This window comes from Monodelphis domestica, chromosome 4 (genome assembly GCF_027887165.1).
Source record: "Monodelphis domestica isolate mMonDom1 chromosome 4, mMonDom1.pri, whole genome shotgun sequence".
NCBI lineage: Eukaryota > Metazoa > Chordata > Mammalia > Didelphimorphia > Didelphidae > Monodelphis > Monodelphis domestica.
The window spans coordinates 425,713,531-425,733,554 of record NC_077230.1 but is presented as its reverse complement, the minus strand read 5'-3'; the positions used below and the strand labels follow the sequence as shown (position 1 = coordinate 425,733,554).

Genomic DNA, 20,024 nt, shown 5'->3' with positions numbered 1-20,024 from the left:
GTTGTTTGGGCTATTTTCAGGATTTATACAGAACCTCTATATCTGTTCTCATTTGGTCCAATAACACTTGGACTGAGAGATTATTTTACCCATTTAACAGATCAGGAGACTGAGACACAGATAGGGACTTGCTAGTAAGACACACAGCCAGTAACATTTTGAGACAGAATTTGAACATAGGTCTTTCTCCCTCTTAGGCTACCACTAGTCACTATGTCATGTCAGTCACTGTATCCATTGATGCTGCCAAAACACCTTCCAAAAAGTCCTACCATGGCCTTCATGGCAGGAGAATGCTCACTGTTCCTTCATATTCTCCCCCCACTACAAAAAGTAGCTAGCTGGCCTCAGATTTGTCACTGTCCTGGCCAGTGTCACTTGGCTTTACTGGATACAAATGGGAGGCTCACTCTTCCTCACATTAAACTTCCCAATGGAGACCCAGGGATGGAGTGCAAGCTCTACCAAAATAACAAGGAGAAAGGTCAAGGAAGCTGAAATATTTCTAACTTATGACTATCAATTTGGAAATTATTTTTAAGACAGCTGGCCATGGATGACCCAGGACAGAAGCCTGACGATCCTCATGCATGTGCCCCAGAGATGCTCTGGCATACATATCTCTCTCAGTGGCAAGGCCTTACTTTCAACTAGAGATAAGGAAAGGGCTCTCCTTGGGCCATGAAGACTCTGGGAAAATTATTCCCCATTAGTTTAGATTCCCAGCATAAAACCATATCTGAGCTTGAAGATCACCTTCAACATTCTCATTCTTATCTTATAGGGTAGGAAACACCTAAGGAAAAGGGAGAGGCCAAAGCAGGGAATTCCAGAATCTTCTGTAAAGGGTAGGAACTACTTCCTGTGGACAAATCATGTCCTAGGCACCAGAGATGTTATTGTGGGTTTGAAATCTCCAGACTTGAACCAGGTCTGACCTGACTCCCAGCCTGAGGCTCTTCCTTTTGTTCCCTGATACTAACTGATCTATTTCCACTCTCTGCCTTTCCTTATCTTTCCTCTTCAGAATTAAAGTAATGTTTCCCTTTCTGAGCACAGTCTCCCTGTGGCCTGTCCCTAGTCTCTCCACACCAACCTCTCCCAATATCCTTATCAAGCTGTCAAGGTAAGGAACACTGGCTTCCGAAAGCCCAGGCCAAGGAATCATAAACTCTTGGTGGTTCTGCCAAGCTATAAAGGCCTCAAATCCAAGCCCAGGTGCTGGATGAAGGGGTCTGTCATCCCCAGTCCTGCTTGCCTCAGCCCAGAAAGACTGAGCACCCGCGGCTTGGACTCCATGTGAATGTCTTTGTCAGTCACAGGAACTGAAGCTGAACTTTTCCTAAGGCCTGGAGGAGATGAGATCTGCACCAGAGAAAGGGGGGAGCTTTGCTATTGAAATCACAGGTTCTTGGTGTCTGGCCTCCAGCCTGCCAAGGTCTTAGACAGGCCACTTCCAAACCACTTATTTGGTTATAAGGTAAGAAAAAGAACCAACACAGTCATTTTCTGTCTATTCTCTGCACAGCGCCAGTGTCCAAACCATCCATTGTCACCTCCAACATTACTGCAGTGGAGACCAAGGACTTCTCATTGACATGCCAGGCTACAGGTCAAATTCACGCTTACCAGTGGTTCATAAACGGAGTTGCCCCAGCTGGTAGCAGGATACAGCTGTCGCCAGATAAGAGGACACTCACTCTCAGCAGGCTCACAAGAAGAGATAACAAAGGGCCATATGAGTGTGAAATCCGGAATCCATTTTATAGCAATAGGAGTGATCCATTCACACTGGATGTTGCCTGTAAGTATATTGCTTCTTCCTATATGGTGCATGCTTATAGCCTGGTGATGTGTTCCCAGAGGCCGGACTAATTCAGTCCCTTCTCTGAGAACTAAAGAGCTAGGCTCTGAGGTTCCCAAACCCCTTCATCTTTAGGGAGCCCAGATTGGCCTTGTCATGTGTTCTGGTGGAGGGTGGCCATCCAGGGTGCTGAACTGGAGAAAGCCCTAAGATCTTCCAAGTTCAGATCCAAACTATAAAAGTAGAGGAGGAGCTGTGAATTTCCCAGCTCAAAGGAGCATCACAGTGGTCCCTGGTGATGGGTTACAGACTAGGAGATGCCCTTCTTTTCTGCCATAATCTAAATATGGAATCCTTCTTTTTCCCTCAGATGGCCCAGATATTGCCACAATTGACCATATAAGCGATCAGTTCGCAACTGGGATAAATGTTACCTTGAGCTGTGTTGCTGATTCTAACCCACCAGCACAATTCACTTGGTTACAGAATGGACAATCTGTCAGCAACTCAGCCTCATTTTCTATTATTACATCCCTGAATCATATCGGAAACTATACCTGTATTGCAACTAACTCATTTACTGGCTTGACGCGCACTGCAAACAAGACTCTTATGATCTATGGTGAGTAGCTTGATTGGGTCCCCAACTTTGTGTTGGGCTCTCTCTTTCCCTGGCAGAAATAGACATGGAGAGAAATAGACATAAGTGACATTCTGCCTCCGTGGTCCCATGGCACAATGCATTGTGGTAGAAGGAACCTTCTACTCAGAATCATGAAACTTGGATTTAATCATTCCTCCTCTGTATATTATCTGTGTGGTAAGTGTGTCTCCTCCTTTCACATCCTCAGCTTCTTCATCTGGAAAAGTGAATAATATTTGCTCTGTATATAATAGGATTTTATGTGGGGAAAGTACTTTTTACATGTTAGGCACAAAAACATGTGAATTGTCATCATCATCCTTGTTATTGATATTGTATTATTCTCTTCTGTCCTAGTAGCATACAACCTTCTTTTTCTCCCAACTTCTAGGACTGCAGGTTCAATGACTGCTCCATAATTTTTCCTTCCATCCCTTTCCCTTGGTGCTATGGACCCACAGAATGTTTTTAATTCTTGGTTGGAGTATAAGCTCTGGTCATGCAACAGGGCTAGCCTTGATCCTGTTTGGCAGGGATATTCTGGAGATGGAAAGGAGGATGTAAACTTTGTCTCCTTTCACACACAGAGATTCACCATTGCACCTATATTTTTCCTCTTTGTGGCATAAAAAGTCACATGAAAGTATGGCTGCTATGAAACCTGATTCTTATCCATGTAAAGGGATGATTGGCTTTAGCCTCCAGTAACTGGGTCCAGAGTAGAATTCCTGATGCCCAATTAATTCACTGGTCTGACTTTCCTATGTATCAATAACAAAACCTTCAGTCTCATAATCACACTAATGGGCAGCAGGTTCATAGAGAGATCATCTCTGGCCTTAGTTTCCTTTTATTTCATGCAATTTTATTGTTACAAACCTTAGGGGTATCCCAACTTCCTCTCCTAGACTATGGGGATGTTCTGAATGGAGAGCAGCGGGGAGAGAAAGATTTGGACACCAACAGCATATACTTTAGAGGAGGGACGATTTTTTATTCGCCTCAATCTGTACATGAGGATGCCTAAAGCTCACATTTTAAATTATCATATAATTATCTGTTTGTCATTTTCTTTTGTTAACTATGTTCCAATTACCTTTTCCCCTGGTTCATGCAGCACCTGGGAATGTTGCAGGCTATGTATTTGACACCTGTGGTTGAAAAGAGCTTTTTCTTAATTTATTTTTTTTCCAATTAACTAAAATCTATTTTCTGTCCCCCTTCTACCTTCTACCACTAATGAAAACTAAAATCTTTGGGACAGGTATGAGTTGTGCCTGCCTGTAGCCATGAATTAATCTATTCCTAGGTGGACACCTGAGAAAGAGAGTTAGGAACTGAGGGAAAATGGGTGAAGGGGATATAGAGAAAGAGGGAATATAATAAAAGAAGAAAGACTCAGAGACAGGGCTTAAAAAGCCTTAATGTGTGCTCCTCTGATTCTAGTAGAGAGAGAGAAAGAGTAAACTACATATTTCCTCAATCTTTTATTGGAGGATCAAGGAATGGGGAATGGGAGGTAGCTAATGATCATGTAACATGGCATAAGAGTTAACATTGGCTCAACTGACAACCATTAGATCAAGGAGGAGGAGTTTATTCAAACATGTGACCTGGTATGGAATCTGGTCTGACAAGGTGGGAACTAGGACCCTGTGGCAGCCTACCCAGGAATTCCTCTGACTTTTGGACTGTAGATTTGGAGAGTGGTCAGAATTAATCCAGTACCTATTAAATACAATGATCAAGAACTACTTGCCCATGAATCAGGATATAAGAATATAGGTTGCACTATTGATATATTAATAATTGTTTCAAGATTAAAATACACCTATGATGCCACATGGACAATCAAGGAAAACAAATTCTGATGCTCAAAAAATATCTGTTGCAACATACACCCTGACTGCATCCCATTTCTGAAGTGAGGCAGCTGATTTCATAGGAAGTCTGTAGGTTTTTGTAGGAAGTGAGTAATTTATTATCATGGGTCTTCTGCAGTCCATGTTAGCCACTGCATTGATCAGAGGTCCCAAGTTTTTCAAAGTTCTTTGACTTCGGAACACTGTAGTTATTGTATAAATCACCATCTTGGTTCTGCTCACTTCATTCTGCATTAATTCAGAGAAATCTGAAGTTTCTGTTTTTGAACTCATTCTGTTCAGTGTTTCTATGAGTGACTTGGGATCAAATGGAATAATATCTGTAAAGAGCTTCGTAAATCATGACCATTAATGTTCTACTAATTCTTTTTTCCTTAATTTTTCTTTTGTATTTTTATTGTTGTACAAAACACTCCATTTGGGACATTGTAGTAATAGCACATTTATACGTAACTAAATTCCACAATAAAACCACAAATATACTAATATGAAAGGAAACTCCAATAGTTTTTCTCTGGAAGTGGATAATATTCCCTGTCATAAATCTTTCAGGATTGTCCCAGATTATTACATTACTGAGAGTAGCCAAGTTTTCACAGATGATCCTGGCATGACAGAAATAGACAAGAGTGACACTATCCCCCCCTGGTCCCAAGGCACAGTGCATTGTGGTAGAAAGAGACCTGAGCTCAGAATCATAAAACTTGGATAGAATCCTTTCTTTTCTGTCTACTCTCTGTGTAGTAAATGACTCCTCCTTTTGAGGCCTCAGTTTCTTTATCTGGAAAAATGAATTACATTTTCTCTGTATATAATAGCATTCTATGAGTAAAGGTCCTTTTTATATGGTAGGTATAAAAAGCATGTGAGTTGTCTTCATCATCCTTGTTATTGATATTGTATTATTCTCTTCTGTCCTAGTGATATACAACCTTCTTCATCTCCCAAATTCTAGGACCGCAGGTTCAATGACTGCCCAATACTCTTTCCTTCAATCCCTTTCCCTTGGTGCTGTGGAACCACGGAATATTTCTAGTTTTGGTTGGAGTATAAGCTATGGTCATTCCATGGGGCTGGCCTTGATTCCCCTTGGTAGGGAAATTCTGGAGATGGAAAGGAAGATATAAACTTTGTCTCCTTTCACACAAAGAGATTCACCATTGGACATATATTTTCCTCTTTGTGGCATTAAATGCCACATGGAAGCATGTCTCTTGTGAAGCCTGGTTCTGATCTATTGGCTTTAGCATTCAGTAGCTGGATCCACTCTAGAATTCCTGCTGCCCAATTAATTCACTGGTCTGACTTTCCTATGTACAGATGACAGACCCTCCATTCCCATAATCACATTAATGTACAGCAGGACCATAGAGAGATCATCTCTGGCCTTAGTTTCCTTTTATTTCATGTAGTTTTATTGTTACAAACCTTAGGGGTATCCCAACTTCCTGTCCCTGCATCTAGGAATGTTCTGAATGGAGAGCAGGGGGGAGAGATAGAATTGTGAAGTGGGGAAGTGACCTTGGGGAAGTCAGACACCAACAGGATATACTTCAGAGGTGGAATGATTTTTTATTGGCCTCAATCTGTATATGAGGATGATGAAAGCACACATTTTAAATGATCATATAATTATCTCTGTGTCATTTTCTTTTGTTAACTATTTTCCAATTACCTTTTCCCCTGGTTCATGCAGCACCTGAGAATGTTGCAGGCTATGTATTTGACACCCGTGTTTGAAAAGAGCTTTTTCTTAATTTATTTTTTTCCAATTAACTAAAATCTATTTTCTGTCCCCCTTCTACCTTCTACCAGTAATGAAAACTAAAATCTTCGGGACAGGGATGAGTTGTGCCTGCCTGTAGCCACAAATTAATATATTCCTAGCTGGACACCTGAGAAGGAGAGTTAGAAACTGAGAGAAAATGGGTGAAGGGGATATAGAGAAAGAGGAAATAGAACAAAGGAAGAGAGACTCAGAGACAAGGCTTCAAGAGCTTGGGATCCAGCCTGTGTGCTCCTCTGATGGTGGTAGAGAGAAAGAGAGAGTGAACTATATATGTCCTCAATCTTTTATTGGAGGATCAAGGAATGGGGAATGGAGGTAGCTAATGATCATTTTACAAGGCACAAGACTTAACATTGGTTCAACTGACTACCACAAGATCAAATAGGAGGGGTTTATTCAAACATGTGACCTGGTATGGAATCTGGTCAGACAAGGTGTGAACTAGGACCCTATGGCAGCTTACCTGGGAATTCTTCTTATTTTTGGACTGTAGATTTGGAGAGTAGTCAGAATTAATACAGTACCTATTAAATGCAATGATCAAGACTAATAAGCCTATGAATCCGGTACCTGAGCACATAAGTTGCAATATTTACATATTAATAATTGTTTCAAGATTAAAATACATGTATGATGCCGCATGGACAATCAAGGAAAACTAATTTCAGAGCTCAAAAAATATGTGTTGCAACTTACACCCTCAGTCCATCCCATTTCTGAAGAGAGGCAGCTGATTTCATAGGAAGTCTATAGCTTTTTGTAGAAAGTGAGTAACTTATTTCATCATGGGTCTTCTGCAGTCCTGGTTGGTCAGTGCAGTGATGAGAGGTCCCATGGGTTTCCAAGTTGTTTGCCTTCAGAACAATGTTGGTATTGTATATATTATCTCTTGGTTCTACTCACTTCATTCTGTATCAGTTCAGATAAATCTTCTGAAGTTTCTTTTCTTGAACTCATTCTGTTCAATGTTTCTATGAGTGACTTGGATCAAATGAAATAATATCTGTAAAGAGTTTTGTAAATCATGACCATTAATGTTCTACTAATTCTACAGACAAGCAGAAGGCATAATTTTGAAACTGGAAAGAAAAAAAGAAATAATGAGAAAGTTGGCAGGATAGGGATTGTTGAAACAGGTAGGATGGAGAAGTAGTTTAGGATGCTGGCACAGTAGACATAATGTGATAAGATGAATGTCATTGGGGACTGATATCAGGTCCTATCCTTGAGTAGAAAAAGTCCAAAACACAAAAAAGCATCGGCCTCGATGGGACAGTGACTGGTACCTATGCCATAGAAAAGAGTTGAAGTAATGGGGTATGGTTGATTTAAAAAAGGGGAAATTGGAGACAGACTATTAATGCCAATTTGGATTGCATAAAGAGATGTTGGGGATTATTGAGAGATCCACAAACTTATTATAAGTGGGAAAGGTAACAGGGTAGTTGAAAAAGCATAATGCATACTTTTTTTAACCCTTCCCTTTTAGCCTTAGAATCCATACTGTGCAATGGAGGTTAAATGAGTGGCCTAGGGTTATATATCTTTGAATTTTTTGAGGTCAGATTTCATCCCAAAACCTCTGATCTCTAGGCCAGGCTCTTAATGCACTGAGCTACACAACTACCTCAACCACCAATGCAGTCTTAAGAGAAGCATGTCCATTTCCAAGAATAAGGAGAAAGCTGCCCTTCTGTACTATCAGATGGCACTTGGATTATTGTATTTGGTTCTAGATGACTATTTACAAGTGGCAACAGTGAACTGGGGAATGTTCAGCCAGATTGGTGAGGAGTCTGGAGTCTCTGAAGATCAATTGAGGGAACTACATATTAGAAAAATGCCTGGGACTTCTACTGAGTCACAATAGGGGGCTGCTAAAGATTTGTAAGAAAGAAAGACTGCAACATTATCAAAGCAGGGATAATTAACATTTATTTTATGTAGCACACAAGGTTATCCTCAAGAAAAAGTTTGGGGATGTAATATGGAGGCCTCGAAGGAGCAGAAGTTCAGACCTCTGAATACCCTTCCTAATGGATCACAAACTGAATGCTCCCAGGGGATTGAAAATCAATCTTAACAACAAGTCTGAGCCAAGGAACCATCCTGCTGGACTTAATTCAAAAGGTACGCCCCCCCTCCCCCCATAAAGCCAGAATCTGAGAATACTCAGGGTTAAGGGGAAGACTGAAGGAAGGTCCCAGGACCCATCCCCCCACCCACCCAGAGTGCTGAGATTCCAATGGCAGCGGGAACTTCTGGGTGGTCAAAGGTGCTGGTCTGAAAGGCATAACTTGCAAGCAGAGCTGTGCCAAGTTCAGAGTGTCCAACACAGGTGTCGGGGAAGGAGCTAGAGAAGGAGCATAGACCTGGCAGCCTTGTCAGAGTGGTGGAGATCCTCCATATTTGCTCCAGCCTTCCAGGAAGTTTTGGACTCAGAGCACACCCAGCCCAACTAAGCTGAACTTAATCTCATCAAAAGACTCCAGAGTTCAGGGAAACCCAAGCTCCATATCCATCCTCATTGACTGCTGGACTTTAATGCAATCAAAAGCCACCAGAGGTCAGGGAAGCTCAAACCCCACCAGAGGCTACACTGAGAGATCTCCTATTAAAGCTCCAAGAGGGGAGACTGACAGAAGCCCCCAAAACCAAAAAAAAATGAGGAGTAAGAGCACAGACAAATATGGGGAGTAAAGAAGGGGTGAATTTCAGCAAACAACAGATAAAGAAGAAAGAAACTACAATAGACAGCTTCTACTCAGCAAATGGAACAGAGGGGGAGAGATCAGCAAACGATAAATCAGAAATCCCAGTGAATTGGATACAGGCTGTGGAAGAATTCAAAACAAAATCAAAAGAAGCTGAAGACAACTGGGAAAATAACTTAAAAATTAAGATAAGTCATCTGGAAACAGAGGCACTTGAACTAAAATGAGAAAATAGTGTCTTGAAAGCCAAAATCAACCAGCTGGAAAATGAGGCAAAGGAGATGAAAGATGAGGCAAAGAAGATGAAAGATGGGACAAAGGAGAAGAAAGACAAGGTAAAGAGGATGAAAGAAGACCTTCAAAGAAAATCAGATCAGAAGGAAAAGGAGGACCAAAAATCCAGGGGTGAAATTCAGTCTTTAAGAATCAGAATACAACAACTGGAATTAAGTGACCTCACAAGGCAACAGGACACTATAAAACTAAACAAAAAGAATGAAAAAATTGAGGAAAATATGAAGCCTCTCATTCACAAAACAGACAATTTAGAAAATCGTTTGAGAAGAGATAATTTAAGAATCATTGGTCTACCAGAAGACCATGACAAAAGAAAAAGCCTGGACATAATACTACAGGAAATTATTCAGGAAAACTGTCACAATATCCTAGAACAAGAGGGGAAAGTGGAGATTGAAAGAATCCATAGATCACCTCCTTTATTTAATCCCCAACTGATAACACCCAGGAATGTTATAGCCAAATTTAAAAACTATCAGACCAAAGAAAAGATATTACAAGCTGCCAAGATGACGCCATTCAGATACAATGGAAACACAGTGAGGATAACACAAGATCTGGCTACATCCACACTGAAGGACTGAAAGGCATGGAATATGATATTCTGGAAAGCAAGGAACTCTTGAACTAGGTCTACAACCAAGAATCAAATACCCATCAAAACTGACTATATTCTAACAGCGGAAAGTATGGTCATTCAACACAATAGAGGAATTCCAAGCATTTGTAAAGAAAAGATCAGACCTGAACAGAAAATTTTATGTCCAAGCATAGAACTCAAGAGAATCATCAAAAGGTAATTAAAAAAGAGGGGGAAAAGAAAAACAAAAAAAGAAGAAAAACATGTTTAAGAGACTCAATAAGTTAAAATTATATGTATCCCTATAAGAAAGAGAGGTCATTGGTAACTCTTAAAAACTGTTGCTATCACCTGGGCAGTTAGTAGAATTACACTTAGAGGGAACTGTGACAAACTGTATAGGATGAAAGGACAAGACACAATAGGTATATAGATATATGCATGCATAAATACATATACGTGTGTGTGTGTGTGTGTATACAACCAGACCTAAAAAAAGAGGTTAATACTAAAAGAAACAAGGAAAGAAACAAATGGGGGTAAATTTATATGTCACAAAGAAGCTCATGGCAGGAGGGGAGAGAACATCGATACACTGGAAGGGTAAAGAGGGTGGAGATAGGAATTACTCATCGCTTATGTGCTTTGAAACTGACCTAAAGAGGGAAGAATAATCCAATTCATTGAGGCAGAGAATTAATTTGCGCCCTATATGGAAATAGAAGAGTAAAAAATGGACTGGTGGTGAGGGAAAGAAATACAAGGGAGGGAGAGGGTGGGGGGGAATTTAAAAAAGATTACAGGGGAAAATAAGGGGGGGATAAAAAGGGAAGGGGGGTAGAAAGGGAAGTAAAATAAGGGTGGTAACTATGTGGACTGATTATAAATAAACATTAGTGTAGAAGGAAATAGTGAAAGAAGAAAAGACAGGACCAGGAGTAGAAATCACACACGAGGAAGGTAGATAGGCATAGGGTGCAAGTTAGAGGATGGATCCAAATCTATTGGGTATCTACTGATAAAAAGAAGGCAGGAGTCACAATCATGATATCTGACAAAGCCATAGTAAAAATGAAAAGGGGTACAGCACCTCCAATGAGGAGGAAATTAAGGCAATCATTAGAAATTACTTTGCCCAATTATATGGCAATAAATACACCAATTTAGGAGAAATCGATGAATATATACAAAAATACAAACTGCCTAGACTAACAGAAGAGGAAATAGAATTCCTAAATAATCCCATATCAGAAATTGAAATCCAACAAGCCATCAAAGAACTTCCTAAGAAAAAGTCCCCAGGGCCTGATGGATTCACCTGTGAATTCTATCAAACATTCAGAGAACAGTTAATCCCAATACTATACAAACTATTTGACATAATAAGCAAAGAGGGAGTTCTACCAAACTCCTTTTATGACACAAACATGGTACTGATTCCAAAACCAGGCAGGTCAAAAACAGAGAAAGAAAACTATAGGCCAATCTCCCTAATGAATATAGATGCAAAAATCTTAAATAGGATACTAGCAAAAAGACTCCAGCAAGTGATCAGAAGGATCATTCACCATGATCAAGTAGGATTCATACCAGGGATGCAGGGCTGGTTCAACATTAGGAAAACCATCCACATAATTGACCACATCAACAAGCAAACTAGCAAGAACCACATGATTATCTCAATAGATGCAGAAAAAGCCTTTGATAAAATACAACACCCATTCCTATTAAAAACACTAGAAAGCATAGGAATAGAAGGGTCATTGCTAAAAATAATAAACAGTATATATCTAAAACCAACAGCTAATATCATCTGCAATGGGGATAAACTAGATGCATTCCCAATAAGATCAGGAGTGAAACAAGGATGCCCATTATCACCTCTACTATTTGACATTGTACTAGAAACACTAGCAGTAGCAATTAGAGAAGATAAAGGAATTGAAGGCATCAAAATAGGCAAGGAGGAGACTAAGTTATCACTCTTTGCGGATGACATGATGGTCTACTTAAAGAATCCTAGAGATTCAACCAAAAAGCTAATTGAAATAATCAACAACTTTAGCAAAGTTGCAGGATACAAAATAAACCCACATAAATCATCAGCTTTTCTATATATCTCCAACACAGCTCAGCAGCAAGAACTAGAAAGAGAAATCCCATTCAAAATCACCTTAGACAAAATAAAATACCTAGGAATCTATCTCCCAAGACAAACACAGGAACTATATGAACACAACTACAAAACACTTGCCACACAACTAAAACTAGACTTGAACAATTGGAAAAATATTAACTGCTCATGGATACGACGAGCCAATATAATAAAAATGACCATCCTACCCAAACTTATTTATCTATTTAGTGCCATACCCATTGAACTACCAAAATACTTCTTCACTGATTTAGAAAAAACCATAACAAAGTTCATTTGGAAGAACAAAAGATCAAGGATATCCAGGGAAATAATGAAAAAAAAACACATATGATGGGGGCCTTGCAGTCCCAGACCTCAAACTATATTACAAAGCAGCAGTCATCAAAACAATTTGGTACTGGCTAAGAAACAGAAAGGAAGATCAGTGGAATAGACTGGGGGAAAACGACCTCAGCAAGACAGTATACGATAAACCCAAAGATCCCAGCTTTTGGGACAAAAATCCACTATTCGATAAAAACTGCTGGGAAAATTGGAAGACAGTGTGGGAGAGACTAGGAATAGATCAACACCTCACACCCTACACCAAGATAAATTCAAAATGGGTGAGTGACTTAAACATAAAGAAGGAAACCATAAGTAAATTGGGTAAACACAGAATAGTATACATGTCAGACCTTTGGGAGGGGAAAGGCTTTAAAACCAAGCAAGATATAGAAAGAATCACAAAATGTAAAATAAATAATTTTGACTACATCAAACTAAAAAGCTTTTGTACAAACAAAACCAATATAACTAAAATCAGAAGGGAAACAACAAATTGGGAAAAAATCTTCATAGAAACCTCTGACAAAGGTTTAATTACTCATATTTATAATGAGCTAAATCAATTGTACAAAAAATCAAGCCATTCTCCAATTGATAAATGGGCAAGGGAAATGGATAGGCAGTTCTCAGATAAAGAAATCAAAACTATTAACAAGCACATGAAGAAGTGTTCTACATCTCTTATAATCAGAGAGATGCAAATCAAAACAACTCTGAGGTATCACCTCACACCTAGCAGATTGGCTAACATAACAGCAAAGGAAAGTAATGAATGCTGGAGGGGATGTGGCAAAGTAGGGGCATTAATTCATTGCTGGTGGAGTTGTGAACTGATCCAACCATTCTGGAGGGCAATTTGGAACTATGCCCAAAGGGCGACAAAAGAATATCTACCCTTTGACCCAGCCATAGCACTGCTGGGTCTGTACCCCAAAGAGATAATGGACACAAAGACTTGTACAAAAATATTCATAGCTGCGCTCTTTGTGGTGGCCCAAAACTGGAAAACGAGGGGATGCCCATCAATTGGGGAATGGCTGAACAAACTGTGGTATATGTTGGTGATGGAATACTATTGTGCTAAAAGGAATAATAAAGTGGAGAAGTTCCATGGAGACTGGAACAACCTCCAGGAAGTGATGCAGAGCGAGAGGAGCAGAACCAGGAGAACATTGTACACAGAGACTAATACACTGTGGTATAATCGAACGTAATGGACTTCTCCATTAGTGGCGGTGTAATGTCCCTTAACAACTTTCAGGGATCCAGGAGAAAAAAAACACCATTCATAAGCAAAGGATAAACTATGGGAGTGGAAACACCGAGAAAAAGCAACTGCCTGAATACAGAGGTTGAGGGGACATGACAGAGGATAGACTTTAAATGAACACTCTAATGCAAATATTATCAACAAAGCAATGGGTTCAAATCAAGAAAACATCTAATGCCCAGTGGACTTACGCGTCGGCTATGGGGGGTGGGGGGGAGGAAAAGAAAATGATCTATGTCTTTAACGAATAATGCTTGGAAATGATCAAATAAAATATATTAAAAAAAAAAGGAGGCACAAACCCATGAAGAATTTGAATCAGAAATGACCAAAAAGATGGAAGCCCTCTGGGAGGAAAAGTGGGAAATAATGCAAAAGAAATTCATGCATCTACAAAACCAGTTTGACCAAACTGTAAAAGAAAACCAGGCTTTAAAGCAAGAACTAATAAAGCAAAGCCAAAACACCAAGAAATTAGAAGAGAACATAAAATATCTCACCGACAAGGTGATAGATCTGGAAAATAGAGGGAGAAGAGAAAATTTAAGAATAATTGGACTCCCAGAAAAGCCAGAAATAAACACCAAACTGGACATGGTGATACAAGATATAATCAAAGAAAATTGCCCAGAGATTCTAGAACAAGGGGGCAATACAGCCACTGACAGAGCTCACAGAACACCTTCTACACTAAACCCCCAAAAGACAACTCCCAGGAATGTAATTGCCAAATTCCAAAGCTATCAAACAAAAGAAAAAATCCTACAGGAAGCCAGAAAAAGACAATTTAGATATAAAGGAATGCCAATCAGGGTCACACAAGACCTTGCAAGTTCTACTCTGAATGATCGTAAGGCATGGAACATGATCTTCAGAAAGGCAAGAGAGCTGGGTCTCCAACCAAGAATCAGCTACCCAGCAAAACTGACTATATACTTCCAAGGGAAAGTATGGGCATTCAACAAAATAGAAGACTTCCAACTTTTTGCAAAGAAAAGACCAGAGCTCTGTGGAAAGTTTGATACCGAAAATCAAAGAGCAAGGAATACCTGAAAAGGTAAATATTAAGGAAAAGGGAAAAATGTTATCTTCTTCTTTTACTCAAACTCTCTTCTATAAGGACTACACTTATATCAATCTATGTATACTAATATGTGGGGAAAATGTAATGTATAAATAGGGGGTAAAGAAAGACCAAATAGAATAATCGTTCTCACACAAAGATTCACATGGGAAGGGGAGGGGAAGAAAACTCCTATAAGAAGGAGAGGAAGAGAGGGTTTTTTTTTTTCTTAAACCTCAATCTCAGGGAAATCAAATCTGAGAGGGAAAAACATCCAGATCCATTGGGATCTTGAATTCTATCTTACCCAACAAGGGTAAGGAGAAGGGAAAACCGAGGGGGGGAGGGGGAAAGGGAGAACAAAAAGGGAGGGAAAGAGAGGGGGGAGGGGGAGAGGGAGAATAAAAAGGGAGGGAAATAGAGGGGGGAGGGGGAGGGAAGAAAAAGGGAATGACTAAAAAGGGAAACATCAAGGGAGAGGACAAGGGGACTGATTCAAAGTAAATCCCTGGACTAAAAGGTAGAGCCGAAGAAGAAAAGGTTAGAATTAGGAAAGGCAATCAAAATGCCAGGGAGTCCACAAATGACAATCATAACTTTGAACGTGAATGGGATGAACTCACCCATAAAAAGTAGACAAATAGCAGAATGGATTAGAATCCAAAACCCTACCATATGTTGTCTTCAAGAAACACACATGAGGCGGGTTGACACCCACAAGGTCAGAATTAAAGGATGGAGTAAGACCTTCTGGGCCTCAACTGATAGAAAGAAGGCAGGAGTGGTAATCATGATATCTGATAAAGCCAATGCAAAAATAGACCTGATCAAAAGGGATAGGGAAGGTAATTATATTTTGTTAAAAGGGACTCTAGACGATGAGGAAATATCATTAATCAACATGTATGCACCAAATAATATAGCACCCAAATTTCTAATGGAGAAACTAGGAAAATTGAAGGAAGAAATAGACAATAAAACCATACTAGTGGGAGACTTAAACCAACCATTATCAAATTTAGATAAATCAAATCAAAAAATAAATAAGAAAGAGGTAAAAGAAGTGAATGAAATCTTAGAAAAATTAGAATTAATAGACATATGGAGAAAAATAAATAGGGATAAAAAGGAATACACCTTCTTCTCAGCACCACATGGCACATTCACAAAAATTGACCATACATTAGGTCACAGAAACATAGCACACAAATGCAAAAAAAGCAGAAATAATGAATGCAGCCTTCTCAGATCACAAGGCAATAAAAATAATGATTAGTAATGGTACATGGAAAACCAAATCTAAAACCAATTGGAAATTAAACAATATGATACTCCAAAACTGTTTAGTTAAAGAAGAAATCATAGAAACAATTAATAATTTCATCAAGGAAAATGACAATGGCGAAACATCCTTTCAAACCTTTTGGGATGCAGCCAAAGCGGTAATCAGAGGCAAATTCATATCCCTGAAAGCTTATATTAACAAACAAGGGAGACCAGAGATCAATCAATTGGAAATGCAATTGAAAAAACTCGAAAGCGATCAAATTAAAAACCCCCAGCAGAAAACCAAATTAGAAATCCTAAAAATTAAGGGAGAAATTAATAAAATCGAAAGTGATAGAACTATTGATTTAATAAATAAGACAAGAAGCTGGTACTTTGAAAAAACAAACAAAATAGACAAAGTACTGGTCAATCTAATTAAAAAAAGGAAGGAAGAAAAGCAAATTCACAGCATTAAAGATGAAAAGGGGGACAGCACCTCCAATGAGGAGGAAATTAAGGCAATCATTAGAAATTACTTTGCCCAATTATATGGCAATAAATACACCAATTTAGGAGAAATGGATGAATATATACAAAAATATAAACTGCCTAGACTAACAGAAGAGGAAATAGAATTCTTAAATAATCCCATATCAGAAATTGAAATCCATCAAGCCATCAAAGAACTTCCTAAGAAAAAATCCCCAGGGCCTGATGGATTCACCTGTGAATTCTATCAAACATTCAGAGAACAGTTAATCCCAATACTATACAAACTATTTGACATAATAAGCAAAGAGGGAGTTCTACCAAACTCCTTTTACGACACAAACATGGTACTGAGTCCAAAACCAGGCAGGTCAAAAACAGAGAAAGAAAACTATAGGCCAATCTCAATAATGAATATAGATGCAAAAATTTTAAATAGGATACTAGCAAAAAGACTCCAGCAAGTGATCAGAAGGATCATTCACCATGATCAAGTAGGATTCATACCAGGGATGCAGGGCTGGTTCAACATTAGGAAAACCATCCACATAATTGACCACATCAACAAGCAAACTAGCAAGAACCACATGATTATCTCAATAGATGCAGAAAAAGCCTTTGATAAAATACAAAACCCATTCCTATTAAAAACACTAGAAAGCATAGGAATAGAAGGGTCATTCCTAAAAATAATAAACAATATATATCTAAAACCAACAGCTAATATCATCTGCAATGGGGATAAACTAGATGCATTCCCAATAAGATCAGGAGTGAAACAAGGATGCCCATTATCACCTCTACTAATTGACATTGTACTAGAAACACTACCAGTAGCAATTAGAGAAGATAAAGGAATTGAAGGCATCAAAATAGGCAAGGAGGAGACTAAGTTATCACTCTTTGCGGATGACATGATGGTCTACTTAAAGAATCCTAGAGATTCAACCAAAAAGCTAATTGAAATAATCAACAACTTTAGCAAAGTTGCAGGATACAAAATAAACCCACATAAATCATCAGCTTTTCTATATATCTCCAACACAGCTCAGCAGCAAGAACTAGAAAGAGAAATCCCATTCAAAATCACCTTAGACAAAATAAAATACCTAGGAATCTATCTCCCAAGACAAACACAGGAACTATATGAACACAACTACAAAACACTTGCCACACAACTAAAACTAGACTTGAACAAATGGAAAAATATTAACTGCTCATGGATAGGACGAGCCAATATAATAAAAATGACCATCCTACCCAAACTTATTTATCTATTTAGTGCCATACCCATTGAACTACCAAAATACTTCTTCACTGATTTAGAAAAAACCATAACAAAGTTCATTTGGAAGAACAAAAGATCAAGGATATCCAGGGAAATAATGAAAAAAAACACATATGATGGGGGCCTTGTAGTCCCTGACCTAAAACTATATTACAAAGCAGCAGTCATCAAAACAATTTGGTACTGGCTAAGAAACAGAAAGGAAGATCAGTGGAATAGACTGGGGGAAAGCGACCTCAGCAAGACAGTATACGATAAACCCAAAGATCCCAGCTTTTGGGACAAAAATCCACTATTCGATAAAAACTGTTGGGAAAATTGGAAGACAGTGTGGGAGAGACTAGGAATAGATCAACACCTCACACCCTACACCAAGATAAATTCAAAATGGGTGAGTGACTTAAACATAAAGAAGGAAACCATAAGTAAATTGGGTAAACACAGAATAGTATACATGTCAGACCTTTGGGAGGGGAAAGGCTTTAAAACCAAGCAAGATATAGAAAGAATCACAAAATGTAAAATAAATAATTTTGACTACATCAAACTAAAAAGCTTTTGTACAAACAAAACCAATATAACTAAAATCAGAAGGGAAACAACAAATTGGGAAAAAATCTTCATAGAAACCTCTGACAAAGGTTTAATTACTCATATTTATAATGAGCTAAATCAATTGTACAAAAAATCAAGCCATTCTCCAATTGATAAATGGGCAAGGGAAATGGATAGGCAGTTCTCAGATAAAGAAATCAAAACTATCAACAAGCACATGAAGAAGTGTTCTAAATCTCTTATAATCAGAGAGATGCAAATCAAAACAACTCTGAGGTATCACCTCACACCTAGCAGATTGGCAAACATAACAGCAAAGGAAAGTAATGAATGCTGGAGGGGATGTGGCAAAGTAGGGACATTAATTCATTGCTGGTGGAGTTGTGAATTGATCCAACCATTCTGGAGGGCTATTTGGAACTATGCCCAAAGGGCGACAAAAGAATATCTACCCTTTGACCCAGCCATAGCACTGCTGGGTCTGTACCCCAAAGAGATAATGGACACAAAGACTTGTACAAAAATATTCATAGCTGCGCTCTTTGTGGTGGCCCAAAACTGGAAAACGAGGGGATGCCCATCAATTGGGGAATGGCTGAACAAATTGTGGTATATGTTGGTGATGGAGTACTATTGTGCTAAAAGGAATAATAAAGTGGAGAAGTTCCATGGAGACTGGAACAACCTCCAGGAAGTGATGCAGAGCGAGAGGAGCAGAACCAGGAGAACATTGTACACAGAGACTAATACACTGTGGTATAATCGAACGTAATGGACTTCTCCATTAGTGGCGGTGTAATGTCCCTGAACAACTTGCAGGGATCCAGGAGAAAAAAACACCATTCATAAGCAAAGGATAAACTATGGGAGTGGAAACACCGAGAAAAAGCAACTGCCTGAATACAGAGGTTGAGGGGACATGACAGAGGATAGACTCTAAATGAACACTCTAATGCAAATACTATCAACAAAGCAATGGGTTCAAATCAAGAAAACATCTAATGCCCAGTGGACTTACGCGTCGGCTATGGGGGGTGGGGGGGGAGGAAAAGAAAATGATCTATGTCTTTAACGAATAATGCTTGGAAATGATCAAATAAAATATATTTAAAAAAAAAAAAGAAGGCAGGAGTCACAATCATGATATCTGACAAAGCCAAAGTAAAAATAAATCTAGTTAAAAGAGATAGGGAAGGTAATTACATCCTGATAAAAGGCAGTATAGACAACAAGGAAATATTTGTACTCAACATGTATGCACCAAATGGCATAGTATCCAAATTTCTAAAGGAGGAACTAGAGGAGCTCAAGGATGAAATAGATAGAAAAAGTATATTGGTGGGAGACCTGAACCTTCCTCTATCTGTACTAGATAAATCAAACCAAAAAATAAATAAGAAAGAGGTGATAGAAGCGAATGAAATCTTAGAAAAATTAGAGTTAGTAGACATGTGGAGAAAAATAAATAGGGACAAAAAGGAATACATCTTATTTTCAGCAGCACATGGTACATTCACAAAAATTGACTATGTATTAGGGCACAAAAACATTGCAAACAAATGCAAAAGGGTAGAAATAATAAATGCAAACTTCTTAGACCATAATGCAATGAAAATAAAAATTAGTAAGGGTACATGGAGAAGTAAACCAAAAATTAATTGGAAATTATACAGTATGATTCTCCAAAACCAGCTAGTTAAAGAACAAATCATAGAAACAATTAATAACTTCATTGAAGAAAAAGACATTGGTGAGACATCCTTTCAAAACCTATGGGATGCAGCCAAAGCAGTACTCAGGGGGAAATTTATATCCTTGAGTTTATATATAACAAATTAAGAAGGACAGAGGTCAATGAATTGGACATGCAAATTAAAAAACTAGAAAGTGAACAA

General features: G+C 38.7%; 1 protein-coding gene across 1 annotated transcript in view; it reads left to right on the top strand.

Annotated features, from left to right (window-relative positions):
• Positions 1-20,024, top strand: part of LOC103092368 (uncharacterized) — a 1,666,349-nt gene that overhangs the window by 226,934 nt on the left and 1,419,391 nt on the right. Inside the window, exons 20-21 of the mRNA XM_056825346.1 lie at positions 1,529-1,804; positions 2,175-2,426. Of these exons, the coding sequence (XP_056681324.1) occupies positions 1,529-1,804; positions 2,175-2,426 (528 nt within the window). The remainder of the gene's footprint in view (positions 1-1,528; positions 1,805-2,174; positions 2,427-20,024) is intronic.